Source organism: Entelurus aequoreus, linkage group LG07, assembly GCF_033978785.1.
Source record: "Entelurus aequoreus isolate RoL-2023_Sb linkage group LG07, RoL_Eaeq_v1.1, whole genome shotgun sequence".
Classification (NCBI taxonomy): Eukaryota; Metazoa; Chordata; class Actinopteri; order Syngnathiformes; family Syngnathidae; genus Entelurus; species Entelurus aequoreus.
Genome location: NC_084737.1, coordinates 64,285,526 through 64,302,021, shown reverse-complemented (window position 1 = coordinate 64,302,021; position 16,496 = coordinate 64,285,526). Strand labels below are relative to the sequence as shown.

Below are 16,496 nucleotides of genomic sequence, written 5' to 3'. Positions count from 1 at the left end.
GTCAAAACCGTCCAACTTTCGTTTGGAGAAACTGTTGTGCTGGCGACCTACTGTCAGGACTTGGTTCTCGGGTTTTGTTTCTCCAAAAGGCAACGGAAAATTGGCGCTGGCAAGGCGTGAATTTAAATACTTTTTTTTTTTTAACACTAATAAACTACAAAAAAGGGAAGCAAACAAAAGGCGCGCACAAAGGCGGAAATACAAAACTTGGGTATAAACACAAAACTTGCACAAAGGCAGAAACTATGAACGATAAAACAAAAACACAAACTGTGGCATTAATAAACAAAAACTTACTTGGCAAAGAACTGTGAACATGACATGAAGTAGAGGGATGAAAAAGTGCGAGGTCACCAGGACGAACAACAGAAACAGACAGATTTAAATAGTGACATGATCAGTGAAAACAGATGCGTGACTTGAAACGTGAAACAGGTGCGTGATAAGACAGGTGAAAACTAATGAGTTGCTATGGAAACAAACAAAACAAGGAAGTGCAACCAGGAACTAAAAAGAGTCCAAAAAACAAACACATGGCCAAAACAAAAACATGAACAGACATGACACTAGCTTTTTTAATATATAAATCGCCCGCTTGAAAATTCCCTCTTCTCTTTTACGACTCTCTCGTCGTCATTTGGGATGTCTGTTGTGATTTCCCGTCCTGGTTCCATGACCCGCCCTACTTGTCTCTGATTCGCCTGTCCCTAATGTTTTGCCCTAATGTCAACCAATTGTAAACAACCAACCAATCATGGATGTTCTTATAGTGCAAGCAAGTGTTGGAAGGAGGAAACGGAGGGGTTTAGTAGTCCATGGAGTGTTGAGAGGGAGTGAGAAGCGGGGGAGAATCAAGGAACACAACAAATAAGCGGAGTTTGGTCTTTTTAACGTTAAATAAATTATATTGATATTACGATATTTTCTTAATTCATATCTTCTTTAAAAATATATCAATATATCTTACAAACTCGTTACGTCCTAGCCCTAATTCACATACTTGCCAACCTTGAGACCTCCGAATTCGGGAGATGGGGGGTTGAGGTGGGCGGGGTTGGGGGGGGGCGGGGTTTGGTGGTAGCGGGGGTGTATATTGTAGCGTCTCGGAAGAGTTAGTGCTGCAAGGGATTCTGGGTATATGTTCTGTTGTGTTTATGTTGTGTTACGGTGCAGATGTTATCCCGAAATGTGTTTGTCATTCTTGTTTGGTGTGGGTTCACAGTGTGGCGCATATTTGTAACAGTGTTAAAGTTGTTTATACTGGCACCCTCAGTGTGACCTGTATGGCTGTTGATCAAGTATGCGTTGCATTCACTAATGTGTGTACAAAGGCCATATATATTATGTGACTGGGCCGGCACGCTGTTTGTATGGAGGAAAAGCGGACGTGGCGACATGTTGTAGAGCAGTGGTCCCCAACCACCGGGCCTTGGCCCGGTACCGGTCCGTTGATCGATTTGTACCGGGCCGCACAAGAAATAAAAAAAAATATATTTTTGTTATTTAATTTTTTTTATTAAATAAACATTATAAACACAAGATACACTTACAATTAGTGCACCAACCCCAAAAACCTCCCTCCCCCATTTACACTCATTCACACTCATTCGCACAAAAGGTGTCATGTCTGTGTGATCATGTTTGGTTTTAGTTATGTTCGGTTTTGTTTTTGGACTCTTTGTGCACTCTTGTTTGTTTTGTCACCAGAGCAACCCATTAGTTTTCACCTGTCATGTCACGCACCTGTCACTGCTATTTAAGCCTGTCTGTTTCAGCTGATCGTCCTGGTGACATTATCCTATCATACCATGCTATTTCTGATATCCTTTCTACCTCTGCTACCTTTTATTCGAAGCCATAGTTCCATGACATAGTTTTCATGCTGTTCCATGCCAAGTAAGTTTTTGTTTATTGTTCATAGTTTGTGCCTTTGTGCAAGTTTTGTTTTATTAGTCAAGTTTTTTCTCCGCCATTGTGCTCGCCTTTTGTTTGCTTATAGTCTGTTAGTGTTTAAAATAAAATATGTACTTACATTCACGCCTTGCCCGCGCCAACTTTCCTTTGCCTTCCGGGAAAACAAAACCCCCCAAAGTCCACGTATTGACAAAAGGGTTGTTTCTTTCTGTTATTAATATTTCTGGTTCCTACATTATATATCAACATAGATCAATACAGTCTGCAGGGATACAGTCCGTAAGCACACATGATTGTATTTTTTTATGCCAAAAAAATACCATCCCCAAATTTTCCTGCGGTGACCGGTCCGCAGTTACAAAAAGGTTGGGGACCACTGTTGTAGAGGACGCTAAAGGCAATGTCTTTAAGGCACACCCCCAATATTGTTGTTCGGGTGGAAATCGGGAGAAATTCGTGAGAATGGTTGTCCCGGGAGATTTTCGGGAGGGGCACTGAAATTCGGGAGTCTCCCGGGAAAATCGGGAGGGTTGGCAAGTATGCTAATTCAGTGTATATACACTACAATTCAGTGTATATACATTACAATTCAGTGTATATACATAATGATTCAGTGCATATATGTAAGGATTCAATGCATATACATTATGATTCAGTGCATATACATTATGATTGAGTTTATATACATAATGATTCAGTGTATATACATAATGATTCAGTGCATACACGTAATGATTCAGTGCATATACATTGTGATTCAGTGCATATACATTATGATTCAGTGTCTATACATTATTATTCAGTGCATATACATGATGATTCAGTGTATATACATAACGATTCATTGCATATACGTAATGATTCAGTGCATATACATTATGCTTCAGTGCATATACATTATGATTCAGTGCATCAAGTGTAATATGATATAGAAAGCAGAGCAAAGCGGGGGGTTAAACACACACACTCACACACACACTCACACACCGCAGTAAGAGAGCATTATATCCACATGGAAGCGAGGACGATGAGTTGTTGCAAAAAGAGGGCGAGAAAGAAGCGTGTGTGTGCGGGGGGGGGGGGGGTGAGAAGAGCTTGCCGCATTGTCAAGGACACATCAAGGGGAGATTGAGAGAGCGAGGAAAGAGCGGAAAAGAGGGATGAGAAAGAGGGAGAGAGGTGGCTTTGCTGCCATTACTCAGCATCACCTGTTTCCTCTCTCTCTCTCTCTCTCTCTCTCTCTCTCTCTCTCTCTCTCTCTCTCTCTCTCTCTCTCTCTCTCTCTCTCTCTCTCTCTCGCTTGCATGTCGCCTTGGCCTGAACCCTGTTGGATGTCAAGTTGTGGTGCGACAGTCACTGCAGCAAGCGTGCACTATCTGCACAGCGGCACGTACGTGCACAGAGCGTCCCCCGCCAGCCAATGGCAAAATAAAGCCCACGTTCAAACGGTGGAGTAATGACATCACCTGTTGCTGGGCAGAAACCTGCCTGAGACGGGAAGCCCCAGACCGGATATCCTTGTTGCCATGGAAACTGCATGGCTTAGGCGGGAGGCTGAAGGGATGGAAGGATTTCGAAGTTAGGCGAAGGAACAGGAAACTTTAACGCAGTTCATTTAAAAATAACTTTTTTTTTAATGATTGTAGCATTGTAAAAAAAAAAAAAGTCAGTAGATTTTACAGTAAAAAAAGAAACTGGCAGCTCAGAATTTTATAGTAAAACTAACAATGGTACAGTTTTTCGGTTTACAGTAGTGCACTGTAAAATAAAGGGCCATAGATTTTACAGTAAAAAAAAAAAACTTACAGAAAAAATCAATAATCAAATATTTACAGTTACAGTAATGCACTGTAAAAAACAACAACTGCAAATTGTCTACAGTTGCCAGATTTTTACTGTACAAAACAAAATAGCGGTACTGTTGTTCAATTTACACTAACACACTGTCAAAACAACAACTCTTGATTTTACAGTAACTAAGGGACAAGCGTTAGAAAATGGATGTATGGATGGAACAACTGGCAGCTCAGTTGGCAGAATATTCCGTAAAAATGATAGTGGTACTGTTTTTCAATTTTACAGTAATGCACTGTAAAATAAACACTTGTAGATTTTATAGTTCAAAAAAGTTGGCAGCTTAGTCGCCAGAATTTTACAGAAAAAATAATAGTAGTGGTGTTACTCAATTTACAGGAATGCACTGTAAAATCAACGCCTGTAGATTTTAAAGTAAAACAAAAACTAGCAGCTCAGTTGCTAGAATTTTACAATAAATTAAAAATGGTACTGTGTTTCAATTTACAGTAGTGTACTGTAAAAACAACAACCATAGGTTTTACAGTAACATAAACTTGCAGTTCAGTCGCCAGAATTTGACAGTAAAAAAAAATCTAAGTAGTACCGTTTTTTTTCATTTACAGTAATACGCTGTGATAAAAAACCTCTGTAGATTTTACAGTAAAAAAAAAAAAAAAAACCTGACAGCTCAGTAGGCAGGTTTTTTGTGTAAAAATAAAAGTAATAGTTTTTTTCCATTTACAGTAATGCACTGTAGAAAAAAACGACTGTAAATGTTATCGTATAATTCTGGCAACTGACAGTAATAATAATAATAATAATTATAACAAAAATAATATAAACAATAATAATAATAACAATAATAATAATAATAAAAAACAATAATAATAATAATGATATTATTAATAATAATAACATAAATAATAATAACACTAATAATAACAATAATAATAACAATGTGTGTGTGCCGTGTTGTACAGGATTCTATAAAGATAGAGAAACAAAAGTAAAAGTGCTCCCTCTCCCCTCTGTCAGGTCTCAGCGGGGACCCAGCAGACCTGGAGCGTCGTGGTCAGGTCTACGGCCAGAACTTTATTCCCCCCAAGAAGCCCAAGACTTTCCTGGAATTGGTGTGGGAGGCCCTGCAAGATGTCACGCTCATCATTCTGGAGATCGCCGCCATCATCTCTCTCGCCCTCTCCTTCTACCAGCCGCCCGGAGACGAAACCGAGTGTAAGAACGGGGAGGATGATCGGGCAATCGAGGGGGGCGGGGCTACATGCTACATGTTAATAGGGTCAAGGACAGTGTGACAGGAAAATGGAGGTCATGGATGTTATCAGTGTGTCATATTCCAAGATGGATACTGTTTTAGATGTTTCCCATTACTTAATTGCAAAAAAAATCAATAATAAAAAAATATCTCCTTCTACCAGCCGCCCGGAGACGAAACCGAGTGTAAGAACGGGGAGGATGATCGGGCAATCGAGGGGGGCGGGGCTACATGCTACATGTTAATAGGGTCAAGGACAGTGTGACAGGAAAATGGAGGTCATGGATGTTATCAGTGTGTCATATTCCAAGATGGATACTGTTTTAGATGTTTCCCATTACTTAATTGCAAAAAAAATCAATAATAAAAAAATATAGGGGGGTTGGGGGGGGTACAATCTTTGGCGGGTCAAATGAGACAAAATTAAATAAATATTTGAATTATTAATTAAATGTGTTATTAGTTCATCATACTTGGAATTAAATACATACATGTGAAATTACTTAAATTATAAGTTTTAATTTAATTTGATTTTTGTTTTAAAAAAAAAATATATATATATATATATATATTTATATTAGGGCTGCAACAACTAATCGATTAAATCGATTAAAATCGATTATAAAAATAGTTGCCGATTAATTTAGTCAGCGATTCGTTGGATCTATGCTATGCGCAAGCGCAGAGGCTTTTAAAATTTTTTTTTTTTTTTTTTTTTTTTTTAAATAAACCTTTATTTATAAACTGCAACATGTACAAACAGCTGAGAAACAATAATCAAAATAAGTATGGTGCAAGTATGCTGGGTTTTTTCAATAAAATACTGGAAAGGACAGAAATGTAGTTTGTCTCTTTTATCCGATTATTAATCGATTAATCGAAGTATTAATCGTCATATTAATTGATTATCAAATTAATCGTTAGTTGCAGCCCTAATTTATGTATTGTTTATACAGTTAATTATTTATTTAATTATTAATTCCATAATTTTAATATATCATGAATTATTTTACGATGTCGTAAATTATTTCAAGATTTCTTTAATTATTTCATGAAAATGTGTGTCAGTGCTAGGGGTGGGTACCTCTCACATACCTCTCACATTTGAAACGATACGGTACCAATCCCCGTTATCTGGGAATCGATACCGGTAATCAGCGGTGCCAATTTTCGGTACTTTTGTTAGTGTTGATTAATTTTACTGTGTTTTCCAGACTGTAGAGTGTACTATAAGCCACAGATAAATACGTTGTGAAATGAATTATTTACACAGAAATATTTTGTAAATGTTTATTTACTTACCTTAATTGTTTCCAAGTGGTGCCTGTAACACGGCATTGAAAATTGCAGCAACACGTCAAGGCATTTTGGTGTTAGTGTTAGTGTTCGGGAGGCAGTGATTGAAAATTTGATATCACTGTTATTTTGACCAAAATTAGGACCGTTATTATAATGGCAATGTTGTTAAATGTGCTCAAATATACGTTAATGTCTTTTGTTTTCATGTTAGCGTTTAAGCTAACGATCTAGCGGAAGTCTGTCCGTAAGTTTATGTGCCCATCCTTGTTCAGCGCTGAATAGGTGAATTTGTTTTATGTCAGCCACCAAAGTCAGTGGGCGGGGCTGACAGGAATCTAGTCCAAGGAATACCTTGGAACTTTGAAGTTCTTTGAAAACATGATTTATTATTTGAAACTAATAATTTTTGAGGATTTTCTGGTTGATATTTTAGACTTTATAAAGTATGTGGGAACAAGACCTGCTGACTCACAGCATGTAGGAGATAAAGTAAAATAATTTATTCCGGTTGTCGGAGTTATTTCCGCACCAAATTCATTAAAAAATCATTACATTTTTTTTGTAAATAATTAAATACAAAATATTTAATTAAATTGTGAAATAGTTCATAAAAAATCATTACATTTTAAAGTAAATCATTAAATAAATAAAAAAATAAAATTGTGAAATAATTCATTAAATAATCGTAAAATATTTAAAGTAAATCATTAAATAAAAAATAATTAATACAATTGTGAAATATTTCATTAAATAATCATTACAATTTTTCAAGCAAATCATTCATTTAAAAATAATTAAATTGTGAAATAATTAATTAAATAATCATAATTTTTTTTAAAGTAAATCATTAAATAAAAAAATAATTAATAAAATTGTAAAATAATTAATTAAATCAGTGTTTCTAACCCATTGTTGGGCCGCGTGCCGCCCAACAATATAATAATATCTGTTTCCCAGCTGTGGTCCGTATGGTCCGCAGCGGTACTCAGTTGTAATACATTTTTCCACCACTTGTGGCAGTAATAATGACAGTATCAAACAAACTTCTTTCTTAAGTGCAAAAATCATGACTAATGCGGCAAAACTGAATTTTCATTTGAACAGTTTATTTAAGAAACATTTATTATTAACATGTATTGTTAGTTAGAATTCATTTATTTTAGCACTGCGTCATTGTATCTAAATGTATTTTTTTAAATCCGTTTTTATGAGTCCCTTCTTATGCAGTATATTTGATTAGTAGTTATTATTGTCATCAGGCTGACCGAAGCCTTGATAATCATCTTAGTGATCAACACATGCTTTTATATCATTTGACAAGGTTGTAACTGTAAGTACGTTAGATATATTTATTAAATACCATTAAAATATTACTAAGTAAGTGTTAATATTTGAATGGGACCCGGGCCCCTGTGTAGTGGAAAAGTTGGGCCCTGAAGTCAAAAAGGTTAAGAGCCCCTGAATTAAATCACGAAGTAATGAAACCAGTAATTAATTAAATGTATTGTTCTGTATTTAGTAATACAATTATGTATTTAATTCCATTCATAATCATGTTTAAGTAACTCTTTAAAGATGTATTTATTTATTGAATAATATACTTTGTATGGTGTTTGCAATATATAAGCCGGCATCCCTTCTCTCCAGCGTGCGGCAACGTGTCGGCAGGAGCGGAGGACGAAGGCGAGGGGGAGGCCAACTGGATCGAGGGCGCCGCCATTCTGCTGTCGGTGGCGTGTGTCGTCCTGGTGACGGCGTTCAACGACTGGTCCAAAGAGAAGCAGTTCCGGGGCCTGCAGAGTCGAATCGAGCAGGAGCAAAAGTTCACGGTGGTGCGGAAAGGAAATGTCATCCAGATTCCGGTGGCCGACATGATGGTGGGGGACATGGCCCAAGTGAAGTACGGTAAGTCACTGTTTTTTATTTTTCTCAACGACGAGGAAGAGCTTCACTCACACAAAATTGAAACACAGTTTTAAAAAAGTAGTTCGTAAGCATGTAAAAATGTCTATTTTTGACACACGGCTCGCTCTTCCCCCTCCAAATCTTCTTGCGAGCTTTGCGTCCTCTGATTTTGGATCAACATTTACAGTTTTTGTTGTAATCATTGGAATAGATTGAGCTCCACAACCCTCCTGCGTCACGTTTTTTATTGAATCCATTGAAACTAAATTCCTTACAGTCAAAGGAACAATACTCATTTAACTACCGTACTTTCTGGGCTATGGAGCGCACTGGTATTTAAGCCACACTCACCAAATCTTAGAAGAAATAAAATGTTTTCTATATGTTAGCCGCATCGGAATATAAGCCGCAGATAAATACGTTGTAAAATGAGTTATTTACACAGAAAAATTGTGTAAATGTTTATTTACATACCTTAATTGTTATGTCTGTAACACGGAAATAAAACGGCTGATCAAACGGACTCAAAAACTCCACGGTGATGTTTTGGTGAATTTACTAAGGAATTTGTGAAACTGAAACAATACAAAAAGAATTCCCTTGTAAGGTAATAATAGTAACACTGACACTCGTAAATGTGTTAGCATATTCGCTAATGCTAAAGACGCTAGCTTGATTACGTTACGATAGCGCATACAAATATGCATGAAAACACTCCTACAGACATCACACATGGGACACTTTAGTAAGTAGTAATTGTTTTAGTTATATTGTAAAACTTACAAACGTTGCCTGGAGTGATGAATGAAGAATCCTTTCGAGCAGAAAAGCTATAGACGTCCTAGGTGAGGGACGCCGTGACGGTTCCTAAGACCCAGGACACGTTGGGAAGACTATGTCTCCCGGCTGGCCTGGGAACGCCTCGGGATCCCCTGGGAGGAGCTGGACGAAGTGGCTGGGGAGAGGGAAGTCTGGGCTTCCCTTCTTAGGCTGCTGCCCCCGCGACCCGACCTCGGATAAGCGGAAGAAGATGGATGGATGGATGGGTTCGGTTCATTTTCGGTACAGTAAGAAAACAACAAAATATAAATTTTTGGGTTATTTATTTACCAAATTTGCAAAATCTTCCACCAAAAATATTTTTCTTACTGGAATATTTGATGTGAAGGAATCCGAACCTTGGATAGGTCAATCATTCATAATAACATTGATTTTGATTCAATATTATGTTTTGAGCAATGACAGTTTGAAAGAAAAAAAACAGCTTTGTTTTATTAGTCAACATTGCAATTTTTTCTAAATTGCATTTAACCTTTAAGCTTTTTTATTTCACTTTTGTTATGTTTTTGTTTATTTTAATAGTATTTTTAGAATGTGCCGTGGGCCTTTAAAACATTAGCTGTGGGCCGCAAACACTTTTGACACCCCTGCTATAGATAATAAAAAATTTAATCTGATAAATCTATGGATAAAAAGCAGAGCCTGGCGACGCATGCGCGTTTATCATAACTCTCTCGCTCTCTCCGTCTCTGCCCCTCCCTCACGAATGCTGCTACGCGCACAATTTGTTTTGTTTTTAACCCATTCTTAACCCTGAACGTACATTGAAAATACACGCAACCCTAACTCAAAATGCCGGACATTTGAGGCATTTAAGAAACTCCGCCCTGACAGCTCCGCAAAAGAGGACATGTCCGGTGAAAAGAGGACGTATGGTCAGTCTATCGTAGCCCGTTAGCTGCTAGCATGCCGTGTGTTGTGCCTCGGTGTGCATTGTTTACACAATGTGTGTTACGCTACTTAATATGTCCGTGTGGAAACTCGTTCGGTACACCTCCGAACCGAACCGACACCCCCGTACCGAAACGGTTCAATACAAATACACGTACCGTTACACCCCTAACAAATATACATTAAGGGTGTGACTCTTTGGGCACCTAAGGATTTGATCCGATTCTGGGGTGACGATTCGATTCAGAATCGATTCCCGATTCAAACCAATTCTCGCAATGTATTATTTGGTATAATAATTATGATTCAACTTTTTCAAAACAGGTTAAAGGTTAGAAAAGCTAATTTTGGTTGCATGGAGATGGCCTAAAAACTTATTTAAAAAAATGTATTCATAAAAATATAAATATATACCGTTTCTTCCGGACTATAAGGCGCAATTAAAATCCTTTTTTTCCCTCAAAACTCGACAGTGCGCCTTATAACCCGGTGCGCCTAATGTACCGAATAATTCTGGTTTTGCTTACCGACCTCGAAGCTAGATTATTTGGTACAAGGTGAAATGATAAGTGTGACCAATAAATGGCAGTCACCCACAAGAGATACGTGTAGACTGCAATATGATGGCAGTCACCCACAAGAGATACGTGTGGACTGCAATATGACTCAAGTAAACAACACCAACTTTTTATATGTTCCATTGAAAATATAGAACATTACACACGGCGCTCAAAAATTTATCAACATTTTTTAGTACGACTTTGGTAAGCTATGAAGCCGCACCGCTTGATGGATTGTGCTGGGCTTCAACATACGAGTATTATTATGGTGTGTGTATAAGGTGAGACATATTATCTGGCGTTGTGTTTCGCAGTATTTATTTGGGATCTGCATAAGTCCTGACGATTTGCGTGCATCCGCCCTTTTAGTCCGTACCGACGCCGTAGTCAATAAGCTTCTTCTTTTTCTCTATGTTCTTGTTATGGGAAATTCATCCTCCGCTGTTGCCATTTCTAATATTAAGTAGTGTAAAGTTCTTACTTATATCTGTCAGTAAACTCGCCATGAAAGCGCTAAAACATACCGGTGTAGTGAGTTTACATTATTCGCCAAAGGAACTTTAGTTATTAAAGAGTTCTGGTCAGGCGATTTTTGACGGGACACATTTCCGGCCTTGTTGTTATTTCCGGATGAGGAGATGCTGCTCCGTTATTGATTTAAGTAAAGTCTGAATGTCATTAAAACAGTTAGCTCCATCTTTTGACACTTCTTCCATTCCCATCCTTGTACCCTACACCGGTACAACAAAGATGACGGGACGAAGACGTTACCGAAGGTGAGCTACGTAAATAAGACCGCCCACAAAACGGCGCATCCTGAAGCGACTGTCAGAAAGCGGCTTGAAGATGATCTGTAAAACATAATCTATGTAACATTTTGATAAAGAACCATCATTACATGTTATGTAGACCACAAGGAAGTGTTTTACATTTAGAAAAAAATATAATTAATATGACTCCTTTAATGCGAAAATAGACCATTCATCGGCAGTGCGCCTTATAATCCAGTGCGCCCTATGGTCCGTAAAATATGGTGTATATACATATATATATATTTTTTTTAATTATTTTTTTTTTCTTTTAATCGATTTGGAATCAGAATGAATAAGATTCGCGATTCAGAGGTGAATTGATTTTTCATTGCACCCCTAATAAACATAAGTTATCGTTATCCCTAAATAAAACATATTTAGAAAATCCATATTTCGACCAAATATCAGTGAGTATGTGGGGCTGCGAATGCTGAATGGCGAATATGCGGGGATCCACCATAATAACCAGGGGCAATTAACACTTTGTTATATTTGTTATGCCACCTAGCTGTGTTAATTGTGTATCGTTCAAGCGTTTATAAAGACACTAACACTGGAAGTCCCACTCCCCACTATTTGAATAAAACTGTTGACATGTCAGTTTTCTGAGCACTGCATACAAATACGATTTATTTTGATGTTGTTCAACATCACAGTCAATTTTGACATACCTTGCTGTGTCTTTAGTGTCTATATTTTCACACAAAATGAAAACCCTGCATTGACAAAAGTTCATGGCAAGAAATCAAAAAATAAGACGTTAGATTATACACAAACATTCCTTGACGGGTGCTTGTGTCTGCAGGGGACCTGCTACCAGCCGACGGTATCCTGGTCCAAGCCAACGATTTGAAGATCGACGAGAGCTCTCTAACGGGAGAGTCTGACCACGTACGCAAATCTGTGGAAAAGGACCCAATGCTGCTCTCAGGTTGGTTTTACACTTTTGGATCATTCTCTTTGTCTTAAAGGCATGCAAAACCGGTACCTGCTTATGTGTATTTGGGGTCTGCATAAGTCCCAAAAATTGGAAATCTAACCGTGGAGGCATTACGGGGATATTTACACAACAATCTTGCATTCCTTCAAACTTCCTCCAAACGGTCCGTTTGGAATTTTGTTCAAATGTGACACCAGCCGACTAACCATATATGGTAGTCATTTATACAAGCATTCGTTTGCCTATTTGAATTTGAATGAAATGCTCTGTTGTTTGGTTGCACAAGTCACCCAAAAAGTCAAAAAGTGCCTCACCAACTTTTACAATTCATGGCAATGTGCCTTCAACTGTGAAGAAGTCTCTTTGAGTGTGTGCTAGGATTAGTCTTGCTTCACCCACAAACATTCACAAAAATGTTCTGAAAAAACTACTTTTAATGGTGCCTACTATTTATGGCAGTGGAGGAGACAATGAAACAGTAAGTAATAACAGTAGGTTAGAAATGTCTATATGTTTTGTTAGCAAGTTAGCTCAAGTTGTTGTGTAGCTAGCTTAGCCTTTTACTATAAGATAATAGCATCACCATTCCCCATCCATCGATCCATCCATCTTCAACCGCTTATCCGGAATTGGGTCACGGGGACAACAGCTCCAGCAGAGACCCCCAGACTTCCCTCTCCAGAGCAACATTAACGACTTCCTCCTGGGGAATCCCGAAGCGTTCCCAGGCCAGAGAGGAGATGTAATCCCCCCATCTGGTCCTTGGCCTACCGCGGGGTCTCCTCCCAGTGGGACGTGCAACGAGGACCTCCCTAGGGAGACGCTCGTAAGGCATCTATCTGTACGAGATGCCCGAACCACCTAAGCTGGCTCCTTTCCAAGCGAAGGAGCAGCGGCTCTACTCCGAGTCTCTCTCGGGTGACTGAACTTCTCACCCTATCTCTAAGGGAGATGCCAGCCACCCTTCTGAGAAAACTCATTTCGGCCGCTTGTATCCGCAATCTTATTCTTTCGGTCATGACCCACACTTCGTGACCATAGGTGAGAGTAGGAATGTAGATAGCTCGGTAGACCAAGAGCTTTGCCTTCTGGCTCAGCTCTCGTATTACCGTTCCCCGTCATAAGTAAAAAGAGATTTTCCTAAAAACTACTTTTAGTTAGATAAGTCCCTACTAGGGTTTTACGGTATACCTCCGGTATCGTGGTACTGATGAATCATAAACGGTACTATACTCTGTTTAAAAAGTACTGGTTCCCCATTTTTTTTAACGGACATGACGGCGTGTCGTCGTCACGCCGTGACATTACTGGTTTTACGAGCAGAGGAGCATGTTCGGCAGTGCACAATCACGGAGTACTAAAAGCAGACAAGGTGTGTAGACAAAAAAGGCAGTATGGACGCATTTCGGCTTAAAACTAAAGATAAAAGTGAAACTACAACACTAAAACGCTCTCAGGGAGAGATGCTTTAAGACATAGCTAGCTAGCTAGCAGCTAACATCCAACCGCAGTCGGCAGTGTTTTAGCTACTTCTAAATCACTAATCCTGTCCTCCATGGCGACAAATAAAGTAAGTTTCTTACAAGTATCATTCCTGCAGGACGAGGAATAGCTAAACATGCTTCACTACACCGGAAGAGGATACAATAGCTCACCGGCGTCACCGCTAACAAAAGATAGTGCTCCTGGATGTAAACAAACGCCATGGGTGGATCTACACCTGACATCCACTGTAATAATACCAAGTACAATTGTGTATCTCGTCGATACTACTATGAGTACATCGATATTTTTTATTGTCACAAAATCTTTTTTCTTTTTTAAAAAATTCATATTATGTTTATGAACTCGGGAAATACGTCCCTGGACACAGGTGGACTTTGAATATGACCAATGTATGATCCTAAAACTACTTGGTATCGGATCGATACCTAAATTTGTGGTATCATCCAAAACTAATGTATAGTATCAAAGAAGAGAAGAATAAGTGATTATTACATTTGAACAGAAGTGTAGATGGAACAGGTTGAAACGGAAAAAAACCAGATATTATCAGTAAATGAACAAGTGGATTAATTATTCATTTTTAAAGCTTTTCCTTTATAATTTTGACAAAATAATAGAATGAGAAATGACACAATATGTTACTGCATACGTCAGCAGACTAATTAGGAGCCTTTGTTTGCTTACTTACTACTAAAAGACAAGTTGTCTAGTATGTTCACTATTTTATTAAAGGACAAAAGTGTTCTTCGATTGCAATAAGAAACTTATGTTTAATGTACTGTAAGATTTTTTGTTAAAATAAAGCCAACAATGTAATTTTTTCGTAATCCAATTTATTTAGAAGCGTATCGAAAAGTATCGAAATACATTTTGATACCGGTACCGGGCTCGGGGTGTTTCTGTGGAGTTTGTATGTTCTCCCCGTGACTGCGTGGGTTCCCTCTGGGTACTCTGGCTTCCTCCCACCTCCAAAGACATGCACCTGGGGTTAGGTTGATTGGCAACACTAAATTGGCCCTAGGGTGTGAATGTGAGTGTGAATGTTGTCTGTCTATCTGTGTTGGCCCTGCGATGAGGTGGCGACTTGTCCAGGGTGTACCCCGCCTTTCGCCTGAATGCAGCTGAGATAGGCTCCAGCACCCCCCGCGACCCCAAAAGGGACAAACGATAGAAAATGGATGGATGGATGTTAGCAACAGAAATTTCTAGCCGTGCTTCTTACTTTCTGTCCCCTACTTGAGGCGAAAACAAACCATGGTGAGTCGCTGGTCTCGCTATATCATCTGGGATTGGTGTCCATACGGTGTTAGCAAAACAAAAACAATTATCAGAGAAAGCTGCGGGGCGGGGACGAAAGTGTCGTCATCGTGATGAGCCGTTTAAAAAAAACAGTCTGGGAGTGGCCTAAAGAAAGGTCTTTGCAGCAAAATCTATGCAAACCATCATTACATGTTATATGTTTTAAAAAAATAGAAAAAAAATTGTGACATGAACCCTTCAACACTTTGGGATGCAAGTGTCTCAGCTTCTGAGTTTTTCACCATATGAGCTTTCTCTTGGCTAATTTTTGTTTGAGGTTAACAGTAAAAATTCAGTTAACGAGCCTCCCCGCCACTAATTAGCGTAGTGAATGTCACAGTGAACCGACCAAAACATCCGCTTTTACCCGCTATCATTAGCTTCTAGCTAGAGATGGACGTAACTTTGTTTTGAAGTACAGTGCTGAGGAAAAGAAGTGGATGATGTTCAATGAATTAAAGAAAGAAATCATCAAAAACATGACAGAGCGTGTAGTAGTAAATATGGAGAAGAGCTAGTTACCAACTAGCGAATAAGCACGCTAGTTGTCAGGTAGTGACTAGCGCTTTAGTTGCCAGCTCGCGATTATCACGGTAGTTGTCAGCTTGCGATTAGTGCCAGCTGGCGCTCGAGTTACCAGCTGGCGACTAACAACCTTGTTGTCAGCTGGCGATTCACACACTAGTTGTCAGCTAGCAATTAGCGCTCCAGTTGCCAGCTAACGATTGGCACCCTGGTTGTCAGGTAGCGATTAGCGCTCTAGTCGCCAGCTGGCATTAACGCCCTAAATGTCAGGTAGCGTTCAATGCCCTAGTTGTCTGCTAGCGAATGATGAGCTAGTTATCAGCTAGCAATTAGCGCTTTAGTTGCCAGCTAGCGATTAACGCTCTAGTTGTCAGGTAGCGGTTAACGCTCTAGTTGTCATGTAGCAATTAATGCCCTAGTTGTCAGCTAGTGATTGACGAGCTAGTTATCAGCTAGCAATTAACGCTGTAGTTGTCAGGTAGCAATTGATGCCCTAGTTGTCAGCTAGCGATTGACGAGCTAGTTATCAGCTAGCAATTAACACACCGGTTTCCAGCTAACGAGTAGCGCCCTCGTTGGCAGGTAGCGATTAACGCCCTAGTTATCAGCTAGCGATTAACGCTCTAGTGGTCAGGTAGCGTTCAATGCCCTAGTTGTCAGCTAGCGTTTGACGAGCTAGTTATCAGCTAGCAATTAGCGCTGTAGTTGCCAGCTAGAGATTTACACTCTAGTTGTCAGGTAGCAATTAATGCCCTAGTTGTCAGCTAGCGATTGACGAGCTAGTTATCAGCTAGCAATTAACACACCGGTTTCCAGCTAAAGAGTAGCGCCCTCGTTGGCAGGTAGCGATTAACGCCCTAGTTGTCAGGTAGTGGTTAACGCCCTAGTTGTCAGCTAGCGATTAACGCTCTAGTGGTCAGGTAGCGTTCAATGCC

General features: G+C 39.2%; 1 protein-coding gene across 8 annotated transcripts in view; it reads left to right on the top strand.

The window, feature by feature from the left end:
- Nucleotides 1-16,496, top strand: part of atp2b3b (ATPase plasma membrane Ca2+ transporting 3b) — a 137,823-nt gene that overhangs the window by 37,447 nt on the left and 83,880 nt on the right. For 7 of the 8 annotated variants that reach the window (XM_062054203.1, XM_062054201.1, XM_062054208.1 and 4 more), the window contains exons 3-5: nt 4,747-4,944; nt 7,931-8,188; nt 12,097-12,222. In XM_062054203.1, coding sequence (XP_061910187.1) covers nt 4,747-4,944; nt 7,931-8,188; nt 12,097-12,222 — 582 coding nt within the window. Of the gene's footprint in view, nt 1-4,746; nt 4,945-5,117; nt 5,170-7,930; nt 8,189-12,096; nt 12,223-16,496 lie in introns of those variants that run through there. The other variant, XM_062054207.1, reaches the window with a different exon arrangement.